Source organism: Haliaeetus leucocephalus, unplaced genomic scaffold, assembly GCF_000737465.1.
Source record: "Haliaeetus leucocephalus isolate CR32 unplaced genomic scaffold, Haliaeetus_leucocephalus-4.0 Scaffold189, whole genome shotgun sequence".
NCBI lineage: Eukaryota > Metazoa > Chordata > Aves > Accipitriformes > Accipitridae > Haliaeetus > Haliaeetus leucocephalus.
The window spans coordinates 1,103,857-1,128,260 of record NW_010972625.1 but is presented as its reverse complement, the minus strand read 5'-3'; the positions used below and the strand labels follow the sequence as shown (position 1 = coordinate 1,128,260).

The window sequence follows — 24,404 nt, the reverse complement described above, 5'->3', positions numbered from 1 at the left end:
TCACTGAAACATCTGACTTCAGAGAAAAGAAAAACCAAACCAAAACCGAACGCCAATCCTTGCTTTTCTGTTATCTCAATAATACAGATCAGTACAAAACCAGCAGCCCTGACTATACTGCAATTTAAAACTTTTTGTGACAGAAGTGTTTCAAAGATCCTTACAAAAAGTATAAATAGATCATTAAGCTTATGGTGTACAGGTTAGAGGGAAGGGTTATCACTTGTTTGTTCTCTGAAACCTGCTATTTGTGAGTCCTGGGACAGTAGTAAAGTATGGAGTTCTTCTATAAAATAGCATTACTTACAGGGTTGTACTGAAGGGCAGACACATAGGCCTGTACTGCTCCTTCCATATCACCCGCAGCTACCAGCGCAGCAGCCAAATTAATATATCCATCAATGAAATCTGGTTTGAGGCGTAGTGCATGTCGATAATGTTCAATTGCTTCTTGTAGCTGTCCACGTTCCTTGTACACATTGCCTAGATTCGAGTAGGCTTCAGCCAACAGTGGATTCTGTTTAATAGCCAAAGTGCTGAAGTGAGCAGACCTGGAGAAAATTAGACAAGTTAGCAAAAAAACCAAACCAAAACCCACCCTTGACTTTAAGTAACCAGGTAAACAGGCAAACACTGAATGGACATTCACTCTTAAGTGAGCCAAACTTAGCCAACAAATCTGGACTTACAGAGCTGTTTAAACTATCATCTCCCCTGTTCCTATTTTAGATTCTACTGAAGAAAGACAACTCTCATTTACAATCAGTGGGGTTCAGGTCACCTCACCAAATCTGAACTCAATGCAACTGGAGAAAACATTACAGAAATCCTGTGAAGCCTCTTCCAACATTTGTATGCTTTAAGCAACACTCCACTCAATGCATTTTTCAAGAAGCAGGACACAGCTGACAGATGTACGTGTAAAATTCAATTGTATCCTCCCCCACTTTATTTTCCCCTATCTGAATGGTTATTACAACTTCATTCAGAAGCCTTTATAAAATAAATCTCAAAGGTTCTTACTTCCTTCACCAGCACACAGAGATTTACAGCCAGAGCTAGTAAAGTTCAAAATGCTTGAGGTACAGAAAGCAAGATCAGGAACAGGCAAGCAGAAAGAATATAGAGACAACTTTCAGTGACAAAAATCCTTAACTAATCATGCCATTTCACAGCAAACAACCAGTCTTGCAACTTAAAAAAAAACCCAAACCCAAAACAATAAACCCCCACACTGCAGGTGGAATAAATAAACAAAAGCCTTTGTTTACATATGTAAATACCTCCAGTACACACTAGCATGGCTGACACTCCAGTATTAATGTGTACAACATTAAAATAACATGAGAACAATAGCAAGATCTGTTGTCTGTTGTAAAGCTAGCAATTCCAATTTGTATCTCTTACCCTAACAGAATTTAAAAAGGAAGAACATTATTTTTGACCAGTCCTTACTGCTGCCATGAAGTTAGTCAGTATTTGTGTTCAGTGATAAAAAAAAAGAAATCAATGTTAAGAGTAGAACTTTTGTCAGCTATGCTCAGTACTATTAGAGGTGCAAACTATAGAGAAAGCTTGACAGAACACCTCAAGTCTCCTACCTGTCCAATCTGCGACACTGGAAGTGAATGGATGACAGTAATAAAAGCACACCAGTATTATCAGGCTCTTGTCTCCAAAGCTGCATGCAGTGTCTCTCTGCTGCTTCAAAGTCTCCTGCCTGATACTCACGATGAGCCAACTCCGCTAACCCTTGGAAGGAAAGCATACGTTTCGTTGGTTCTGGAGAATCACCAAAACATTTAAGGGGGGAAAACAAAAAGTTAGATAATGGGAACAAAACAAAAAACAAAACAAAACAATGTGAAAAAAAAGCGTACACAACTGAAGGATGAAAATGTTTGACATTACATAAAACACCACAGCACATGGCAGTTTGAACTCTCAGATGTTCGTGCCCCAACCTATTACTATGATATTTCTAACATGATCTGTACAAGTCCATGACTTCATCAGCTAATAATAGGAAACATGTAGACTGTAATGACGGTGAATATTTGTAAGTCAATCATTTTCCATTAACCTGAAATATATTCAAAGAGATTCCTAGCATGATGTTGTACTTTGGTTCGTAACAGTAGAAGTGCTGCTAACGGAACAATGACTCTCCTCACTCTCTCCCAAGACCGTAAACCTTATGTAGTATTAAAAACATGTTCCAAAAACTTAATAGGGAAATGAAGGACAGCAGACAAAGACTTCAAAGGACTTGAGCAAAAGGAGTTTTGCCGTGCCAGTAGTGAAAGCCCTTAAAAAAACCAAGCAGCTGTAACATCCCTGGAATCCTCTATATTCCTACATTCCCTATAATGAATAAAAATTCCTTCACAGAAAAAAAAAAATGGCCTTAGAACAATATCTGATGACAGACAAACACACTTTAATGATTATGCAACTGGCCAACAGAAGGAACCATTAAACAGACAAGGTACAGGGAAGTAGTTACTGCTTCTGGAGGCTTAGCTGGAATGGAAGTAACAAAATGGTTTTAGTATTTAAGAGACAATTGTGGAGAACAACAAAGCACCACCTGTTCTAGACAAAACAACCTTAAGTGTGAAAAGTAAATAAAATGTCTTACAAAACACAGTTCTGTATTAAAATATAGACAAGTGCAGCCTGGAAAAAACCACAACCTATCATCCTAGAAAGAAGTGTTGGCCTTCAAATTCTGCCTTTAGACCCATGACTCTTACTATTAAAAGATTTGATTACTGCACGCATCTCTTATTTTCCCTCCCCAAGTCCAGCGTTCCCAGTACTCTGCAGTCACTGAATTCCATTCATCAAACACTTCCCACCTGGACATACAGAGTTTTAAAATTTTCAATTTAAATTAAACAGATAAATTTTGTATTTAAATGAAACAGATAAATCCTTCCTAGTACAACAAAGTACCTCAGTATCTGAGTACACATCTTTTTGCAGTTAGGTACTACAAAAATCCTTTGAGACTCTTTAGTTCTTTTGTGAAAACTTTAAAAATAGCAAAATAATCACAAAGAGATTAGGTACAGAGTTACTATATAGTGTTTATTTTATGAAATTAGGATTGATGTAAATTATTTTCAAAATCGCTTTTTTAGCAGTAGCAGGTTTTGAAGATAAGATGGCAAACACTACATGATATAACTAAAGTTGTTATTCCAGATAGTATATTATCTCTATGTTTCACAGTAAGTTGGAACTAGCAAAACTACTTGCTTTCAGATACTTGACAAATTACTAACACAAGTATCTTCATCCAGATTGGATTCTGTTCTCTAGGAACCTAGCTTAATAGTTTTCCAAACCCTGACTAAGGGAAAAATGGACTTCAGCGTCTGGTTAAACCTACTGCCAATAAACAGATACAACTGCTATTCAACGTGAGAATGACTGAACCATTTATGAAAGTCCAAGGTGCTGACAGTAATAATGATACTGGAGTACCAACACGCTCTTTCTCACTCCCTCCTTCTGCCATTAACAGCCACACAGGTTTAGCCCCTCTGGCAGTCAGTGTAATTTCAAGTTCTGCTGATGGCACAAACACAGGGAAGCTGGATAGAGGAAGAGCATGTCCCATGGATTAATTTCTTCTTCAAATAAATTTCAAAGCTAAAGCAAAAAAAAACCCCAAAAGTTTAGACTTAAATTCCTATGACCATTTGGAAGGAAGCTTCCAACCCTTATCTAAATGCTACATTTTGCCTACTTAAGCAAAAAGTGAAACTGAAGTTGCAACTCCCAGGGCAAGAGAAAAGGTGGTGCAGAAATACTGTATTTAATACCTGGGAATAAGAACTGCTGACAAAAGCAACAAAAAAAGTGAAACACTATCATTTTCTTTCATTTATCAAGTCTTTTCACAAAACAATCCCCCCAAGAAGAGATGAAGCAAACTACTCAGCGTAAAATAGCCAGTCATCCACCTCCAAACAACTATTTTAGCAATGATTCTTGAGAAGTTCATTGAAAAGCAGGAAGTGGACAGCTGTATCGCAAAGTTCAAAATCAGCTAAACTTTCTATTAAAAGCTGGCTAGAAGAAAAGTTCTACAACCCAAATAATCCATAGTACAGCCATCAATTGCTGCTCACTGAATCCATTTCTAAAGAAAATAATTGCAGTGAAGAGTCACAGGCAGAATAATCCCTTATCAAATCCTGCATACATTACTTTATGTACGTAGGCTAACTGGTGCTACATGCTTTGACTATGACCTTGGAGGAGCCTAGTACTGCTATGACAATGACCTTTCCTGAGACTTCTACAGAATACAAGCAAAATAAAAATCTACACAGAACTATCACAAATGTATGCATGGCCATTTTTTTCCCCCAGAAATAACATCCAAAGCACCTGGCATATGCTCATACTCAACCTTACATTTAGATAAAATCTAGGCCCAGACAGGAGCAGCTGCCTTGCCCATCTGGGAGGTGGTGGTGATGAGGAGCACAGGACTCTCCCCAAGCATGCGAATGTTCTTTTCACCTCCGCAGATCAAGGCTGCAAGAGGATGCTCCAGCCTCACTGACTAGACACACAGTTCTAGCTGAGTAGCAACAAAATACCGTATTGCAGCACTTAGCCTCTCCACCTCCACTTCTGTATCACTACCATTTCCCTTTACATCCCTATCTCTGTACTGCTATCCCATCTCTTACTCCACAGACGCTAATTTTTTTTTCTACTTTTCCCAAACCTCGTTTCAGCATTTCAGACTCTTCCTTCCCTCTAGCTACAGAAACACCCAAAAATCTGAGGGATAAAGCTGTGTTATCCTTTCATCCATTCTGTCATTCGGTAAACAAAATACTTCCTTTTCTTGCTCTGCAGGGAAAGTGAGATTTCTCCTCTCTGCCATCCCTCAAGTTCTGGATCTGTAAACTAAATGTAGGACAGGATCTTTCTTAGCTAAAGCACACTATCTTACTGTTCAGAAAAGCACCTACTTCTCGGCTATGTATGCCACAGAAGATCTGCTCCGTAAGTGTAGCAAGGGATTCTGGACCAGTCAATGTGCGTTTTGGGTCAGCTTTTTACCCTACTTCGTCCTCTACAAAAACGCAGTCACTTGATAGTTGGATAAATATAGCAATGAGAGAGCACCGCACCAAGAACTAATCGCGCCGTGATCGTCCAGGAGCGGCCTGCAGGCTGCGGCCGGGCAGCGCCGACAGGAGCCCGCCGAAGGACAAGCCCCGGCCAGTCGGCAGCCCGAGACAGCCCGTCGGCGCCCCAAGACAAGGGGAGACAAGCACAAAGGCGGCGGGGACCGCGCCGGGAGCCACCGCCTCGTCCAGGCCGCCGCTTCTGGAAAGTTCCGCCGGTAGCGGGCCCGGCGAGCAGGCAGCGCCGCGCTCGGGGCGAGCCAGGCGCCGCCCTGGGGGGCGCAGGCCACCGTGCGGCCCCGGGCGAGGGCAGGGCCCAGCCTCCGCAGGGCTGAGGCTGCGGCGCTGTTGGGCCCCAGCGCGCCCGTCCCGGCGTGGCAAGCCACGGTACCTGTGCTGTCAGCCACGTTCCCCACGGAAGTCGCCATCGGGAAGGGGGCCGGTGAGGCTCTGGTGGAGTCAGCAGAAGGGCCGTGGGTGCGGAGAGGCCCACTCGGCTGAAGCGGGCGGCGCAGGACCGAGCTGCCCACAGTCCCCGCGCGCTGAGGCGGCGGCTCCCGAAATGGCGGTGGCAAAGGCAGCAAATTGTCGAATGGCTGCTGCCGGAACTAGCTTCCCCCCGGCAAGTAGTCCGGGCGGAGCCAACCAGTGGACCCGTATAGATCCCCTGCGCGGCGGACGGACCCCCACCGGAACTTCCTCCGTCTCCTTCCGCCAAGCCCGCCCTTCGGCAGGACTCGCCTCACCGAGTGCACATCCATCTTTGTCAGCTTAGGTATCCTTCCGCGCAAATATGTTGCGACAAACGCGGAGCAACTGCGCGTGCGCAACCATCCTCCGCCGTGCGGATCCTCCGCACATGGCGCCCGCGATACATCCGGGTGCGGGCGGGGCCTGCTGGAAAGACAAGGCTGGGGCGAGTGGGGACCCGCGGGCCCGGCCACGGCACGTGCGCTCGCCGGCCAGGCATACTGGGGCGCGGAGAGACGGCAATAAAAGCAGCGCGTGTTTAAACCTTCTCGAGTTTTATTTACATGAACTCAGTCGGCAGTACGGCAGAATTTCACACAGAATGCCAGAGTCTGCTCCTGCTTTCCAGGTGACTGAAAATGAGGAATCGCCTGTGAATAATAAGCCTTCCTAAAGACTCACATTACTAAATTCTGATTTCTGGAACTAATTGCGCCTTCAAAAAAAAATATATATATATAAGGCAGCTGTTTACTTAAGCATTCAAAGTAGTTAAGACAATTATAAAAACCAATCTGGGGTAAGACTTCAGACACTGCATTCATGCTGTGGTCCCTGAGAAAAACCTTCCCTTTAATGAAATGAAAACTGTTTTATAGTTGTTTATCAACAGCAGGTATGTCAGTCTGAGCAAATTTTTTTTTTCCTGACAGATGCATGTATCCAACAGGCCAGTATTTATGAGAAATTATTTTACATCTATAAGACTGAAGAACAAACCATACAAATCTTCGTCAGGACTCTGGAACTAGTACAGGCTACAACAACCCAAAACTTCAGCAGGGCATGCTTGTCTAAAGCTTATTTTCACCATTTACTCAGTCACATAACACGTTTTATAACCAATTACGATGTTATATATAAAAAAAAAAATCTACTTCTTGCTAACACAGGCCACACTACACTGTTCCTTATACCAAAACTAGGACAAGAGAAATTCGGGAGCCAAGAGTAGCCCAGGATGACCGCCATCTCAGGAAAAGGAGTTTATTCATCTGAGTCCAGGTCACTGTCTCCTGCAATAGAATGAAAGTCCTCACTGTCTTCTTCATCTTCAGACAGATGGACCTGACTTAATACACTCGGCCCACAGCGCTGCTGCTCTTCCTCCTCCTCCTCTTCTGAGATCTCATACCCTCCAATACTGCTGAAACTAGTATCTCTTGTGTTGGACTTTGGGTCTGGTTCTTCGTAGCTGCCATAACTAGAAGAAAGAAAATACTCTTACTATACTATCATTTCAAATCAGCTGCTGATACCAACAGTTTTGTATTTAACTCCTGTAAAAGTTCCCTGGCTTGAAGTCCTTGCGGAACACTTGGAACCACTGTACACTTTAATTCTGTCAATGGCCAACTTTTTAAAACAAAAAAAAAAAAAAACAGTTCTCCTGATGAAACAATTGTCTACCAGCATCCTCATCCCACTCTGATATACTCAAGGCAGGAAAAACAGACCACTCCAACACCTTCCATCTGTCATGTTTAGTGCAGACAAAAAGGCAGACAGCCCATTCTAGTTATCTTCTCTAGCATTTTCTGCTGACTATTGTCAAGGTACTGGGCTGGACCAACCATTTGCCTGACCCAGCATAGCTGCCTGTACAATCATTTATTACGCAAATACCAATAATAGCATAAGAGACTGAATTTCATAAGTAGAAAAAGAACAGAGAATCTAATGATAATACTCCACAGAATGGCCAGAGAAGGAAGAGTATGCTCAAGTAAATGCAAAAAAATAAAGCTGATAGTGCTGTACTTGTCATTTTCTAATAACGGAACTCCTTCCAAAATACAGAATATGCCTATTCCTATTCTTTTTTACTTTAACTAAGCAGTTTTCTTTCAAGTAAGGAAATGTTTATTCTTGGGGGGGGGGGGGGGGATCAGCTAAATCATCTTTTAACTTCAAAGGCATCTTCTAGTTTCTGAGATAACCTATAAAAACCTTTATTTGTCCTGCCTTCAAAAACCACTATGTACAGGAAATCATCTAACCTACAAGAAAGATTTTTTTTTTTAATTTAACTAACATTTTTATTAGTGAAAAATCTAACAGCAAAACCAAATTTCTGTTGATAAGTAAATTGCAATTATGGTAATTATGGTTGCAACACTGAAAACAGTGACTAACTTAATAAACGTGAGATATTCTTCAGCTTTTTATGATAAACACTTCAGAAATCTTTAAGAGAAGGGATTTTGAAGAATTATTTTAACAAGATTCTCAGCTCTCCTTACCTGATATTACTGTCCTCCATAACATGAGATGTCTCCCCACCATCTCCTTCATACGACATCATGCTTTCTTCATTGTCCATGCCCATTCGTGTGTTCTCTTGAAGAACATGAGGTTGTTTAGGTCTCACTGCATTGGGCTCCACATCTGAGTCGCTGCCACTCTCACTCAGTTGGATAGCTGTGTAATAAACCAACATTTGGTCACAAACCAACAGTTTTGTTGTGGCAGTGACATACCCGTTGTCTTTGTTTAAAGGCTACAATATTGACTGTAAGGAACGTACACCAAGTAGTGTCTCCACAAGGTAGCAGAAAGGGTATCTGGGAGGTGATACCACTTACTGAGGACCCAATTCTGATGTTACTCAAAAGCAATCTCATTACCACCATTACTCAAAAAGACCTTATTTGCTTGTCTACTCTGAATAATTCCCCCTTTTTCCCCCCTAATAATTTTCAGAAGCCATCGCTAAATACCACTATAAGCTTTTCTGCATGGCAAGTTTTTTAGTAAAACAGGGAAACAATCTGAAGAACCTCCAGACACCTCTTCCAGTTCTTGGTAACATTGACCACACTGTTTCATATCAAAATAAATGTTGTGCTTTTACTAAACTGCCCATTCCTACCTCTGCACACCAAATCATAGTCCCAGTCTTTTCGGAACCATCTGCAGTTTCACTTTAGGAAATATAATAGACCAGATCTTGTCTTAACTCTGCTTTCTTTTGTGTCCATACTTAACAGCACTCCTATTCCACTTTGTTTTCAGTTCCATTTATGTTCATCCAGTTTTCTCATCTGGCCCTTTGGTCTCTCCTGCTTTTTGACTACTAGGCCACCTGGCCTACATATCCCAGTTATGCTGTGTGCTCTCTACTGCATGTTTTTGTGATGGAAGCATAGGAAGATTAGCTGGGTTTGTGAACAACCAGTTCCTATTCAACCTTTTATAAAAAAGGACACCTACATGAGAAAGGATTATCTCCCTCTTCATCACTCCCATCATCATCGTCCTCTCCATCTGACATGAGCAAATCTTCATAGAGGACACTGGCCTGCGTCTGCTGGGCTGATCCTTCTTCTTCATCAGCAAGGTCACCATCTGCATCTTCAACTTCCTAGGTCATACAGAACAGGGATAATGAAGATCAAACAACATATAAACTACTGCTGCCATTTCCAGCATATGCCTACTATTTATCATACTATTCATTCTGAAGCATTCACTCATTTCATAATGTTAACATTTTAAAACTACATTTAAAAGTCTAGCTATTGCTATAAATACTGCTGTCTTTCAGGATGGCAGACACAGCAGACAACTTTTACACTATAGAGACTTCTACCACAAGTGTGCAAGTCAACACATAGACTATGGCTGGGATTTCTGTAAATATACTCACTGGGGCTGGAGTCTTAGGTTTCCCATCATCATCCTCATCAAACCCTTCAATATCTACGTCAGAGTCTTCCTCACCCAGCCTACCTCGCCCCTGGCGCATCTGAATGGGGAACACAAATAGCAATACCATTGAGGAAGGCACTACTGGACACAAACCAAAGGGTATGACTGACATCTGGACCACAATGATGTGTGCGGCAGTACAGGGAGGGGAAAGACAAAAAGAAAAATATATGTATATCACTCTCAGAGCAAGGATCCTTTCTCTTTTTATTCCAAGATCAGAGAGCACACAGTCTCCACACACTTTTATCCTGATGGGCTCATCCTTGAAAAGGGAATCTCCAGCCTTACAGTACCAGAGTCCTTTGTTTACCTAGCTATTTCTGGAAAATACCACTAGATCTTAAGAAGTGCTTATTTTCACAAAATATTTTAAAAGCAGACGGCAGTTTCCAACAGATCTTCTCCTGCCCTTCTCTCTCCTGTTCTTCCCTCAGTCACAATGAGTCCAAGGTAGAGAGGACATGCAGATTCTGTCCCAAAGACTATAAATTTAAAGTCTATAGAAAGCTTGAAGACTTATCACCTAGAAGCATTCTCAAAGCTACAGCCAGCCACAATACTAGATGGAACTATTCATATTCAAACTCTGTTTGTCTGGATTGCTCAGAATAGCTCTTACTAGTCTTTCTGGTACCACATTCAGTCTTGTGGCCCTCCTCACCTTCTTCCTCCTCCTGGTAATTTATTTTCATGGTCATATTACTGCATCTCCTTCCGTTATTCTCTCTCCTCCAACAATTTTTGTTTGTTTGTTTAATACAGAATAAAGACTATGAAAAAAAATATTCTATGGTTACTGTAACAAGTTCATTTATACTGATTTAGTAACTTCAACCTGTCTGCTTTTTTTTCTTTTACAACTATAAGGTACCTACAGTGGCAACCATCTCTTCCTAGGTGTTTGTACAGGTTCTAATCGTTACTGCATGCAACCATAATAATCTAATTATCATCATCCAAATATGTAGAATATACTTCACTATTCCCCTATTCAGAATCAACAAGGGATTGCATATTAGCCCTTTGTAACACGAGTCACCAGGTTTCTACTCCCAGAAGTTGTGAAGCAAACAAATATCTGGCCTTAGGCAGATTCTCTTCCAACTTTTGATTCTCTATTCTTTGTTTTGCACTGTCTCAATTCCCAGCGCTCTTTAATTTTTTCTTTTTCCCTCAGAGCAGTCAAAATGAAGGAAATTGCATAACTTTTGAAGTGGATTCCTTCTCTGCTTGGGAAACCTGCTGATCCTTTTGTCACCTGTTTCCTACAAAGTAATTGCCTCCTTTCACTAATTTGCTTTACAACCCAACTCTCCAACCACATGAAAAAATGGAGGATTCTGACCTGAGTTCCTCGCTTCTCTGGGGTAGTGATGGGAGTGTCCATAGCAGACAAATTGCTCTCATCTTGATAGACTGAAGCATCATGTGACATACTGAGGGAAGTGTTGGTATCATACAAATCAGGTGGCTAAAGTGTATGTGGAAACAGGAGACATAACATTCTCAGGCACTGAACTGAGACTAGAACAGTATCTTGAGAGGCAAGACTGGGATTTCAGGACTAAATGCATTTTTTGGCATGGTGTTTATATTATTAAACACTGTTTAATCAAAATAAGCTATTTATTCTTAAAGAACAAACATGGTAAAACGCAACAGCTCACAACCTCAGGTATGAAGTTTGCCAAATAGCAGATTTTAAAATAGAAGTCAGTACTTCTATGCAGTGCAATCCTACAGAGGCCAAAATTGTAAATGGAATCCAAAAGGATTAGATAGAGTTGTAGAGAATAGACCTCTCTGCAGCTCATAAATACAACGGTCCAGATGCAATACCGGTTTAAGGTGCCTGAACAGCCAATTGCCAGAAGTAGAGAGGCTTCGCTGTAAGAAGGATCACTGTACGTTTGCATCCACTTCTGGTCCCTGCCAGAGACAGAATACTTGATTATATCAACCTTTGGTTTGACTCAGCATGGCCCTTTTAATTTCCATTCCTATGATGGAAATGGTGTTGCAACCAGAAATGCTGCTATCGGAACTGGATAAAGTCTATCGCACATGAAATAGAATTGATCGAAAGTTGAAGCTTTGCTAGGTAAATAACTGTCTCAAGAGTCCCTAAAGCTGACAAAAGCAAGAAAAAAGGGGGGTTTGGGTAAAGTGTTCTAGAAGCCAGTCTGTAGTTTGCATGCCATTTGACCTCTGAAGAGTTAATGAGGAACTACAGGTTAGGATTTTGATTAAATGCCCTTATAATACACAGTGTATGTATCACGACAATCCTGAAAGTGTTAAGAGCAGCAGCAATACCATTTAAATTGGGCAAAACAGGCTTCCTAAGAATGTAAACAGACATGTAAACCACAGACAGCTCTCTAGTTGCTCTATCTGCTTTTTATATCCTGGAGTCCAGCTCCTGAAAACACATATGGGGAGATAATTATTAGTCATCACAATGGCATTGGAAATAAAGGGAACTAAAACCAAGCAACCAGCACCAGACCTGCCATCTGTGACAAGTTTGGAAGTGTGGGAAGTGGCAGGGTACCTTCAGCCAAGAAGCAAAGGGAAAGGGTGGCCTTCAGATGACAAGTTCAAGGGAGGAGCTCAGGAAGCTCTCTCCTTTAGCAAGCACTGAGAAGGAGCAGACAACTAATAGGCAGTTCACTACTCGGGCCTCTTTTCCTCTCTCCTGACCACCAACTTGGGAAAAAAAAATCAGAACAGGTAATATGGCTCTTGGGAAGGAAACGATCAGGTAGAGAGAAGAACGACATTTTTGTCCCTCATTCTCTGAGGTACTGGGATCATCCTTGATTCCATCTAATCTTCCTTGAAATGTGTCAATAGATAGTTTAAACAACTAATCACCAATGACTCCTTTGAAGCCTGACACTTCCCATTGCCAGGAAGGTCTTTTTCTGTGATACTCAGTTTCAGTATTCCCACCCCACTGAGTTCAATCATCATTCCTAGGAAATTCTTTCTAGCCTCCTAAAAGGCTACATTTGGCAGGGGGTGGGGGGAGAGATGGATGGAGGGTGTTACATACTGCCTCAAAATTGTTTGCAGCCTGCTATCCTGGCTTCAGCCATATAATCTTTGCATACTTATTTCCTAAAAAATTATAAACTCATTTTCTCTTAAAAATAATCTTTATAAGATCTTAAATTGTTCCTGAACTTCAAGCCACTCTTTTCTGCTCTGACTTTACTAAAATTAAATGCAACTTTCCAGATGTAATCACACCAGACTTGTACAGAATAGAAAAATTATTGGTCTACAATTGGGATGAACAACTGCAAAGAAAGCTTTGCTCTGTCTTCCTACACTGGGTATACAACATTTGAATTTTGATCATTCAGTTATTAGCAGAGAGATCTTTCCCAAGGCTTATGAACTTCAACAGTTTTTCCAAATAAACAAAAGGCACACCTCAGACATTAGGATGACATTCCCTGAACAGTTACCTAATTTAATCACGCAAATTCCAAAGGCAATTTTATTTTTCAGGAACGAATTTGCCATTCCTCATGAAAGTTTTTTACTGATGTTTTTCAAAACAACCAAACAGCCCAAGGCAGGAAGCAGCACTTTAAAACATAGCTTATTAAACTTTGCCAAACTGTAAACACTGAAAAAGCAGTCTGTCATACAATCTCCAGTATAAATTATGCTTCCAACTTGGTCTATAAGACATACAAAATAACTGACACACACTATTGTCTGCTATAAAATAATAATGAGGAGTAAAAAATGTTATTTCCATTAGAACCAAAATAAAGAAATGTAAAGAATCTCACCAAAGAATGCAGAGCAGTTGTACTTCGCTGACCATATTAGGCAGTTTCTTTGCTCATAGCAATAAGCCTCTTCAACAATACTCCACCAAACAGCTCTCTGGCTTCTTAGCATTACAGTATTGATGTTTTTTCCTTATGTTCTCCTTACCTTTTCACTGCTTGCCTTCCGAGGGTTTCTAACTGCTACACTTGCACAGTCTCTGAATTTCCAACAAACATTCAGTTGTACCTGACTGTACACAGCTCATTTTGAGACTGGTTTTGCGAGTTGCTTGGGAAATTACCTTCTTTGTCTTAGGTATCTCACTCTCTGAAGCATCATAACCGCTTCTCATATTTATCCTTAAAAAATAGCTGTTAGCATACCATCCAACAAGATACTCTACTAACTGCAGACAGATGGAGAACAGTGAACAAAGAGGCACCTCTAGATCAAATATCCAGGAAATTGAAACCAAAAGAGAGGAAGCAAAAACTTTGCTTGGTCACTTGCCTGTGGAGTGTAGGGACCAGGGGTCATAGGATCAAGACTTTCCAGATCTGCCTCCTCTAGTGCTGCTTCCTTAGCAGTAGAGATGTCTCTCTCAAGTTGAGTCAGGTGTTCATCATACTAAGAACAAACAAGCTTGCTAAGGTTGCAGAACAGAAAATTCAAACATACAAAAATATTACAGTAGAGTTGTCCACATACCTCAGCTAAAGTTTGGTAACAGATGTTTACAATCTCCTGGGCTGTTTTTGTGTACTGACTGTCTGACCCTGTAGTAAGAAACAAATCTCTTTATGCATTCTGACATTTGGTCAGTTCCAGCTGCTGAGACAGAAAGACAGGTTTTGGTTACACAGTTCTCATGAAACAGGTCCCTAAATCCCAACACCTTGTGATCTAAGAAGAAATATAAAGCAGGGTTCACATTCAGCTAACAAACAGCAATCAGTTTGTTCCAGCATTAAAAATATGATTTAGGAGATAGGAAGGTTGTACCCTGTCAATCTCAAGGAAATTCCCAGAAATAAATCACTGAAGCAGAGATGTGTATGGAACAAGTAGAAAATCCTCCCCAAATTGTAACCGCCCCATTCTGCACCAGATGGTAAATAAAGCACCATGTGATTGTGAAAACATCACTGTATAAGCATCTCTTTTCTCAGCAGGAAAGGAAATCAACAATCAAGCTCAGGATGCACAGCTTCAGGCTTTGACAAGCACTACTGAACAGGTGCACAGATGTATTCATTTAAGTACAGAAGGCAGCTGAAGCCTTATTTTTACCACCTACCATTGTACTTAATGCTGTTGGCAAGGATGAGGTTAACATCATCCAGGAAAGTGTCTCTGTTCTGGTATTTGTGTTTGGAGATATTCTGGAAGAGATTGTCACCCAGTAAGTAATCAAGTCTAAACATCTCTCAAGCAGCTGCTCTGTTCAAGCTACACACCTTGCGGATAGTCTCCAGATCCATTGGATTAGCAATCACTTTGTAATAATCAGGAACAAACTTTTTGTTAACTGGATGATGAAATGGCCAAGACTAAAGGAAAGAAAACAGAGAAGTTTAGAAAGCTTCTGTGTAGAATTTTTTACAGTTTGAGCTACAAATTTCATAAAACAAGTCTCCAGAACTAACACCCAAAATGTATGGGAAGTATTTATCACAAGGCATCTTGAATCCAATCGTTTAGCTTCAGGAGGGACACAGAAAAAAAGATCTACCAGTTGGATTTTTAACTAGGCCCGTTGATATGTTTGACAGTAGGAACACGTAATACAAAATAGTAGTCATACAAAGGACCTTTCTATTTAATATAACTGTTTCCTCCACAACATAACTGCAGTGTCCAGCAAGAACACTCATTGCTTTTACAATAAGTGAAGAATATAAACCTAAGCCTGATCTCACAACCGGGGCTATGTATACCAATTTAACAGTTCATCATGGTGCGACGGCATAGAAAAACCCTAAAATCTGTTTCTAAACATCAGAAATGAGAACCTGGTGACAACAGAGAATGAAAACAACAAAGTTTTAAAGAAGACAGGCATTAAGCCCTCTCTCATTCAGTCTAACCACTACAGACTTTTGTTCCCTACTCCATTCAGACATAATATACATTATAGAAGAGTGACACTGAAATCCTTATCTGTGCAGTTTTATTTGGTAAGCTTAAGGGTTTGGGGTTTTTTAATACTAACAAACTAGTACAACACTGGGTAAACCTGATCAATTAGAAATCAGCTTGTGTTTCATTTGCACCTGAAAATAGTACCTTTGCAGAGTGCTTCAAGATCTACCAAAGCAAGTGCTATAAGCAGCAGGAGAAGAGTATATTTTATAATGACCATGCTTAATGATAATCAGTGACTTCATACTAATGGGAGGTTGATACAGGCACTATCCATGAGTGAGAGCAGTCGGAAAAAAGAACTGGAACCCAGCCTTCACTTCTGGACCTTTGCTCCAGTGAAGGGAGTGAGTACCGGTACGTCTGTGCCAGTCAGAAAATCACAGGCCAGCTCCCTGACAGAGCACTCTTCTTTCTTTCTTTTTTTTTTTCTTTCTGTCAGTGCACTAACCACCACAACGTAAATACACAGCCACAGGACTATAATTTTGCACATCACACACACAGTCCACTCAAGCAACTTACATCTGGAACTGCCATCATCTTTTGAGTGACAATGTTATCCAAAATGAAGGAAAAGGCCACTTGATCATCATCATCCAGGAGGGGATTAATTGCTTTTTCTAATCGAGCCAGTTTATCTTCCTTCTGCAATAAAAGTAAGAAACATCAGTGGCTGACCCTAGATTAATAACTGTTATTATCAGGATACTCTGTCCCAAAAAGACTCCCATTCACCTTTTTATGAAGACACTTGTAAATAAAAGGGGGATAATGGTTTACATACAAGATAAAATAACTACAGAGTAACAAACAAGCATCTGTGTTTTGAGAAAGACTCCAATGTGAACTGTTTAAAATTGTAAAAATTCAAATACACCCTGGGGTGGGGGGAGGAGTTCCCTTATTCTTCTACTCTCCTTAAAGCCCTGTGTTTTGCCTACTTATGTCCTCTGTCCTCAAAGTCCTCAACCACCCCTGACCATCCATCCCCTCTCCGCTCTGATCACAACTCATTCACAAGACTTGCCTCTTTTAGCTTTTCATCACACAGGTCCAGCATGGACTGAGATATCTGTGTCAGTGAGTGCTTTGGCCCTGCAAACACACAGCAAGTACAGTGAGATACTCCAGCCTGATTAAAAAGGCCAATTATGTCAAAATATGACTTAATCTTTTCTCCTAAAGCATCACTGATTATATTTCTAGCACAGTCAGGAGTATATCCTCAAGTATATTCTCAATACACACAATTACTAAAGTTTAGTATGGATTTTATATGAGAAAAGGTTATTTATAGCAAACATTCACGCTTCTGGTATGCATTCTATTAAGGTTTGGGAACCCTATGAGAAAGCAGCTGTGCCTGTGGAAGACTGGCTGCTCAGCCCTCCACCTTTGCCAAACTTTCAGAGTATAAGTCATGAAATTTCTGTTTGCTTCACTAAATCCAGTCAGTGAAGCTGAACTGCTAAGGAAGGCAAGATGGACATTTAAGGAATATTCAGAAAACCACAGCTTTAAATAATGTCATGATTCCTCAGACATGGAAGCAAGTATTTGCAACAGAATTATAAAAAAAAAAAAAATCATTTATTAGGATAAAACAGGGACTTAGCTGTCAAAATAATAAAGGAAGCAGTAAAGGCACAAAACCAGTGCTGTCAGTGTCACCTTGAATGCTGCACAGCCCAGAGAAACTCAACACAGCTGAGAGGTTTTTTACTTTATCAAATGAATACTTTTTGGACAAAGACCCTTCTATCAGCAGTCAGAATAGAGCTGACCTATAATCACTCGATGAATCAGCACTTTTCCCCAGCAGATGCATGCTCTACTGCAGAATCTACACTTTTTGGTTTTTTAAACTAGCTTTCTGACCTTCCCAAATGGGGAAAAATTTATTGCAACTAAGAACCAAAATATGCAAAAATCATTACAATAAACTCTACTCAAAGCTGGATGCTCCAAGGCAATGGCTTAAATGGCTTCAATTTAATGTTCCTATTTGTATTAAAAGATTCGTTCACTAAAGCATAATATTGAGAAAATAAGTTCACAAGTATCTCCCCACTGATCCACGTCTGAAAGCAAAAAGGAACGATACTCATTAAGTAGTCTGCTGAAAATAATGTTTTGTTTAGCTTCACTGCAGTTTGACTTAATTCATGCACCAGTGTCTTCAGTCATTGATAGGTCCATTACTGAACTTCAGTTACTACATCACAGTCATCATTTAGTTATTGTTAAATGCTAGAGTCCACTTCTTATTTATGAATTAGATCATTAACATTCATATAGTCTCTCTATCTGGAAGAACATATGTTTATTGTTGCCACCTGACAGTTAATTTATTCTGCTTTTCTGTTGCTTTCGTTACTTCTAAAAGATCTACACCTCATACATGTACAATGTATCAGCAGAAACACAGTTTCCCTGTGTTGTTAATAGCCTACCATTGTATGTAGCACTGTTCTTAACAATTAGTTCCAGATGTTCTCTGAACTCTTCTCTGGATGGGTACTGTCGCTTACGAACATTTTCACGCAGGGTCTGTAAATCCATGGGCCGAGTAATAATCTTATAATAATCTTTGACAACTTTTGGATTTACAGGTGTATGAAAGGGGTATGTCTGAGGATGAAAAGAAAACAATGAATGCTTATTACCACAGTACTAGCACAGCTAATCTCAGTTTAACCTCCACAGTTGAATAGGCACTAATGTATAAAACGTTTACACAGTTTCTTAACTGCACCAGGAAAAATACGGTAAGCTCAGCCCCACAGTAGCTATCACTTTGTTCTACAAAATGTTCTTTAATACCATTTTAAGAAGAAAAATCTCACAAAGAATTCTCAGAAGATATTTTTGGTTATGCAGCACAAAAGTCAAGAAAGTGAACTTTAAATTCTCATTTCAACTCAAATCTTCCTTTTAATCTTTTGATTGTGCAAGTTTCTGGTGAAGTCTGGTCAGAAAGAGTGAAGTACACAATTTGCTCCAGTGCCACATATATAAAATTATTCCACATTGCTACATTCGAGTGTTATGCATCTTTTTCTGGTTTTGGGCAGGGGAGGGGGGAGGTGGTCACATCCCAGGCTTTGAATATGTATCCATACAGAACTATTTAACATTATTTTCTCATATGGATGCTTTCACCTCAGAAAGATTCTGCGCTGAGATAACTTAGGAAATAATGCACACCAACTGTATGCAGGGCAGGAGGGAAAGGGCTGGCACACCACTCATCTCAGAAAAGCCTAGCCTAATGTTGGTGTCTACAACACATAACCTACTTTAGCCATATTGCTTAAGACATAGGTTTTTGGTCTCATAGCTTAAGCTTACATTAGGAAGATCCCTTATGTCATTGATGATGCCCTCCAAGATGGATGACAGTGTCACCATGGGATCTGTTCGCCGTCGGTGGATAGATTTATGAGGACGCTAAAAAAAATCAGAGGCAGAAAAATTAAGGCAGTTCCAAGATGCAAAATATTTACCCACAGAAATCCTAGGCAATTTAGTTTATTAATTTACTGGGCAGGTATCTGTGTTGCATGTGGAGGATGCACAGGAGTAGTAAAGAAACTGACCAGTTAGTACAAACAGAAATAGAGATGCTGCAATCAGCTCAGTAACACCTTCACTCACATTCAGATAATCACAGTGAACGGTTGTCCCTACTCGCCGCTTCTTCTTTGGAGGAAGCTGCTGTTTAGGAAACTTCAGGACCAGTGATTTCCTGCGAACCTCATCCGCACTAGGTGAAAACAAAAAAGTGTAATACTTTCTCTAGCCCTCTTGTGAATCAAGACCATTTGTCCCCCAGCATTGGCTATGGTCCCATCTGCCATAATACTAAATACGCAATTGAAATACATAGTAATAGTCTATATAAAGCCCTGTCACTTTATTTCTGTGATTAATATACATATGAGTATTCCACACTAAGCTCTGAATTGTTTTTTCTTTCTACCTATCAGTATCTCTGCTTCTTCCCTTACCTCTCAATCAGTTGTTTTCCCAGGACAATTTTTGTTCCTTCTACTTTGATGAGTTCTTCATTATCATTGTGAATGACTGTTTTTTCCAGCTCTTCCTCCTGCTCCTCTGTCATTGCAACAGGATTAGAAGGTGGGGCATTTGTTTGGTAGTAAAGAGGGCAGAACTTATTAGTCCTCATATGGCCAATTGCACCACATGCTCCACATTTCAGCTGCAAAAATGTAAGAAAGACGACAGATCAGAATTCATACATAGGCTCCTAGTTTAGAGGCGAAGTATCATTAGAAGTCCCTAGTCAGACTAGTACAACAGCAGAACAAAAAACTTCTCCAATACCCAAGACCTGTTACCATGCTTTACAGATGGATATGCTTACTTTCAAGTCTGGACGCTCTTTCATTTTCTTGGGCTTCTTTTCTGGAGGGCCCTTGAGCTTCTCTTTTTCTTGGTTCCGTTTTAACCGCCGTAATTGTTCCTGGATCCTGCGCCGCTCCTTCCGCATTTCCTCACGGTGCTGTTCATCAAATAGAGCAAACTTTCGTCGGGGGGGGGGGGGGGGGAGCCAAAATACAAGTTTTTCCATCTGAGTTGATGATTTACCAGGTACCCTTCTGCCAGGTCAATCACTGCACGAAATTCATAATACCCTCCAAATGGACAGCCTTAATCTCTCTCTCTCTCTACACAATTACATTGCTGGGCTTCTACACTCAATTCTACCCTTCTTCATACTGCCAAAAGAATGAAATAGTCTACAGACAAAGTTAAAAAGAAAAAAAAAAAACAACAGAAAAAAATCATATAGGTCTTACATGAACTCTTCATCCTTGGTAGTCCGTATTCGGCAGTAGGCATCAATAACAGCGGGCTTGCGAACTGTCTCGCACCTCACATATTCTTTCCCATCCTCATCTCTAAACGTGCGATAGATTTTGAGGCGGCGGCCAGTGGCAGAGGAATTAAGGCTGGTTACAGAGGCAGTGTCATCATCTTTGTGAGAGTTTGCTGAGGCTCCTGAAGCTGATGCTACAAGAGAGTGTTTTATTTACTTTTAATTTCTTTCACACTGTAGAAACATCATTGTTTAAATACAGCAGATAGTTTTGGCCTAAAAACTTCCAAGACACAAATTCAGAAAAACCCAAGCAATAGAAGTCTTTCCCTTGCTTGTTCATGTTTTCTTATCATGACATATATCAATCTGAAACAAAAGTAACCTACTGAATTATCCACATAGATTATAAAGCCAGAAGGGACAGCTACAGTCAACAAGGACCCGCAAGTGACTAAGTGCAACCTGTAAGGCAACTGCAACATGGCCCTGCAGATTGCTTATAGTTACAGTGGTTTTGATCACAGGTATGGAGATCTGGCAGAATCTGAAGGTCAACGATTATCCAGTTCTCCAACTAGCGTTAAAAACAGTGAGCTAGCCTTGTCTCATGTGACCACAGAATCTTTCCAGCACCATCCATAATTTTGGTTGAGAGATTTTGTTCAAAATAACACTGAATATCTTTTCATAAGGCAACAATCATCAGCAAATCTTCCACATATCCCTTACTAAATTATTCCAGTAATTATTTAATTAGTGATTTATTCTCAATCTGGGTTTCCAACAGCAACAATAATGTCCCAGATGCAGCAAAGCTCAACTTTGCTCAAACACATGCAACAAGTAACAGTGGTCATGAGCACTGTCATACAGACAGAAGTTCATTCGCAGGTCAAACACTTTTACCTGCCATTTAGGGACGTGTCAAGCTCTCTATTGGAATGCACTTAGAATAAGCACATCTCCAAGAGATCCAAATCTGGCAGCTGCCCAATTACCTCAAAAAAACACTGATACAGCACACAGTATAAGACACTGCTATCAGCCTACATATTGTGCCTGTCCGTTTCACATAAATAGCTGTGTTTACACACAAGATCCAATTAGAGTACCATAAGCTGGTTGCAGGAACTATTTGCGAACACATCTTGAGAAAACTACTCAAAAACACATACCTCCCCCCACCAAAAAAAAGAAAGGTAAACTTAAGCAGCAAGCAGCAGTGAATATCTAAAGGAATAACAGAGTAAGTTTACAGTTCAAAATAAGCAAAGCTATGGGGCAAAGAAAAGACTTTAAATGCACTTTCAGCCAGTAACTGCTCAAGAGAAGGAAGAAGCCCCAGATAAGCATGTCTATACATTCTCCCTGTAAGGAATCCACGCTCTCCTTTGAGAGGCCAGATCAGCACACTTTGCAGCCTGACACAAAGTTCTGCATCCCTTCCCAGGCACATTCTGCTGGTTGAAGTTACTTACATAGCCCCTTTTTGTCTCTTCTATCCTTTTTGCCCCTCTCTTTGTCATTGCCACTGTCTTCTCCCAGAAGCATCCTTTGCAATTCCTTTCGTTCCTGCTCTTCTCTTTCCCGAGAGAGCTGAGAACTAGTTTTCTTGTTCTGTAACATATTCTCAATATTCTTTCCCATTTCTTCAAAGTCACTGTCTTCAGCTGAGCTGCTATCTGTGTCTGTTGACAGGATCTCAGTGGATTCCAGAACTCTGAAAGACGAGGCACCTTGAAAGTCACTCAGTGTCCATCCCCAATGCCCCCCCAAAAAATCAGCCTGTTACCTTCCCAGAAAAAAAAAAGCTAAAAAAAACACAAAGGTTTGAAAATTAATGTTGCAAATCAATACTACAAGAATAGGCATAATATATTCCCTTCTCAGTCCTCCTGTAATCCCCATGTCCAAAAGATCATTGTTCCAAGCCAATCTTCTCCAACATGTTGATCTCTTCATCACCAACAGTACTATATTCCCTCCCCACTCTCAGGTCTTGGGCCAGAACAAAGAATAATGCATGAACCCTTCTAGCAGTTCTTAAAGAATAGGACAAAGAATTGGTAGCTGCTACCCAAGAGAGAAATGGCAAACTGCTGTTAACAAAACAAGCAAAAAAAAAAAAAATTTAAAAAAAGAAAGGAAGGAGAGAGGGTGGTGAACTACCAATCTGTGGAACAGTGAAACATCTAATGCCATTATACATGGCAGACTATGCAACTCATTCTACCTTTCCAAAAGGTCTATGACAGCAAGACACTAAGGCTAATGCATAAGTTTCTATTAACAGCCAAAGCCCCCTTTCTCAGTATTTTGTGGGCCCAACCAGTTGAATCAACATGTATACCACCACATACCAGTGAGCCCCAGGCAAACGTAGTTCTGGACTTTTAAGGTGGGGTTCAAGGCTGTAAACATCAGATAAGAACTTACTTATTTTGTAAATCAAAGATGCGCTGACACTCTTCTTTGTATCTCTCCTGATGTTCTGCTACAGAAAACCGAGACCCACGTGCAAATTTGCTCATAGGACCTTCCCCTGAACGAGCCTGCTCTGTAGACATTGTACGTACCACATCAATCACTTCCCAACGGGACAGCTTCTTTATCTGGAAAGAGGAAGACAGACTAGAAATGGCTTTAGAGACATACAACTGAGGTAGCTGACTGTGGATTTCAACTCCTCTCCTACAAGATCAGAGTAGAAACCTGTACATCCTTTCCACCATCAACAGCTGAATCCATTAGTGAAGAGAACTCTGTAACCTGCTCCAGGTTCATGCTCACCTCCTCTTCAGGCACTCCAAATTTACGCAGAAGCTGTTTGGCATTTTTGAGAGAAAGACGGCGCAGATCAGCGTCTGTCCCAGTCACTGTCTTTTTCACTGGCTGAGGTTCTTTATCATCCTGTGCAGAGCAAGATGCAACCTATTAAAGTCATCACATAATAGTCTTTCCTAGGTTCATCTTCCGATATTTTCTCTTCCTGATGCCCCATATTTACTCCATTTCTCCCACATGACTTTCCATGACTTTCCAGTTATTGCTTCTTGTCCAACCTAACCTTGGGAACTATACCTTCTGCTGAGTTGGTTTGTTTGGAATCTTCACATAAGAAAATCCTTCACCACAACCGGTAGGATCTGCTACACCTGTCACTTCTAGGAGGCACTTGCCCTTCATAGCAGCAATGAAGGCTCGTGTGGTGTTCCATGGAGCTGTGCGCACCTGCCAGCAAGAAGAGAAAATGTCCTCACAAATCCTGCTACCATCAAGAATTCCAAGCTTTTTATTTTGGATTCTTCCAATCATACTGAGAACTTTTCAACTGACATAATGAGGGTGAATTCCACTTCTTGATCCTTCAGCTGCCCTGATAAAACCTCTATGAAGAACCAAAGTGCTAGATAACTCACAAAAGGCATTTAAGGCAAAAAGCCTAGTCCTGAAAGGACCTGGCAAGAAGGATCCCCGAATACAGGTATATAGCTTGGCAGCAGATTTCACAGGAAAGTCACAAGAACATTTGCTCTACTGAATCCTACTTTAAATATGTCCTTTAAATATAAAGACCTCATTTCTCTCCTGCCATGCAGATTTATATATTGGCATGCATGCTCATGCATCGCTCTGACAGTACCTCATCATCAATCTTCATTTGGAAATCCTCTTCATTCTCCTCTTCTGGCGCAAAAAAGGATTTCTCTCCATAACCTGCATCCTGCAGAGAAATATTAGGAAAAAATGAGAACCTAAAGTCTTAAGAAGATTACTGGAGAGAGAACTAGAAGTGTATTATGAACCTCCTGTGGAGATCTGTCATGCTGAACAAGCACACTTCCACAGACAGTTGTTTGCAGGATTCACTGTGACCCACGGTATCACAGATGGCAAACTGCCCAGTCTTTTGACAAACTCAATAACTAAATACTGCACTCGACTTCAAAAAAAAAATAACCAGTCTCTCTCACTGCCACATACTTGTTACTTTCTGC

The 24,404-nt window shown here is 40.7% G+C and overlaps 2 protein-coding genes across 13 annotated transcripts in view; both read right to left on the bottom strand.

Moving 5' to 3' along the window:
* The window catches only part of OGT (O-linked N-acetylglucosamine (GlcNAc) transferase), a 28,204-nt gene extending 22,312 nt beyond the window's left edge, over positions 1–5,892 (bottom strand). Inside the window, exons 1-3 of one of the 3 annotated variants that reach the window (XM_010565325.1) lie at positions 5,551–5,892; positions 1,602–1,782; positions 308–551 (exon numbers count right to left, since the gene is read on the bottom strand). In XM_010565325.1, coding sequence (XP_010563627.1) covers positions 308–551; positions 1,602–1,782; positions 5,551–5,587 — 462 coding nt within the window. In that variant the 5' untranslated portion in view covers positions 5,588–5,892. Of the gene's footprint in view, positions 1–307; positions 552–1,601; positions 1,783–5,550 lie in introns of those variants that run through there. The other 2 variants (XM_010565326.1, XM_010565327.1) reach the window with 2 other exon arrangements.
* Positions 5,893–6,293: 401 nt separating this feature from the next.
* The window catches only part of TAF1 (TAF1 RNA polymerase II, TATA box binding protein (TBP)-associated factor, 250kDa), a 33,647-nt gene continuing 15,536 nt past the window's right edge, over positions 6,294–24,404 (bottom strand). For 6 of the 10 annotated variants that reach the window (XM_010565314.1, XM_010565318.1, XM_010565315.1 and 3 more), the window contains 22 exons: positions 24,050–24,130; positions 23,488–23,637; positions 23,197–23,316; positions 22,843–23,018; positions 21,885–22,126; positions 20,384–20,597; positions 19,948–20,113; positions 19,571–19,782; positions 19,218–19,326; positions 18,912–19,010; positions 18,014–18,191; positions 16,588–16,655; positions 16,083–16,205; positions 14,873–14,965; positions 14,713–14,797; positions 14,124–14,191; positions 13,926–14,042; positions 10,969–11,094; positions 9,559–9,657; positions 9,123–9,273; positions 8,153–8,330; positions 6,294–7,113 (listed from right to left, as the gene is read on the bottom strand). In XM_010565314.1, coding sequence (XP_010563616.1) covers positions 6,897–7,113; positions 8,153–8,330; positions 9,123–9,273; positions 9,559–9,657; positions 10,969–11,094; positions 13,926–14,042; positions 14,124–14,191; positions 14,713–14,797; positions 14,873–14,965; positions 16,083–16,205; positions 16,588–16,655; positions 18,014–18,191; positions 18,912–19,010; positions 19,218–19,326; positions 19,571–19,782; positions 19,948–20,113; positions 20,384–20,597; positions 21,885–22,126; positions 22,843–23,018; positions 23,197–23,316; positions 23,488–23,637; positions 24,050–24,130 — 3,072 coding nt within the window. In that variant the 3' untranslated portion in view covers positions 6,294–6,896. The remainder of the gene's footprint in view (positions 7,114–8,152; positions 8,331–9,122; positions 9,274–9,558; positions 9,658–10,968; positions 11,095–13,925; positions 14,043–14,123; positions 14,192–14,712; positions 14,798–14,872; positions 14,966–16,082; positions 16,206–16,587; positions 16,656–18,013; positions 18,192–18,911; positions 19,011–19,217; positions 19,327–19,570; positions 19,783–19,947; positions 20,114–20,383; positions 20,598–21,884; positions 22,127–22,842; positions 23,019–23,196; positions 23,317–23,487; positions 23,638–24,049; positions 24,131–24,404) is intronic. The other 4 variants (XM_010565320.1, XM_010565324.1, XM_010565317.1 and 1 more) reach the window with 3 other exon arrangements.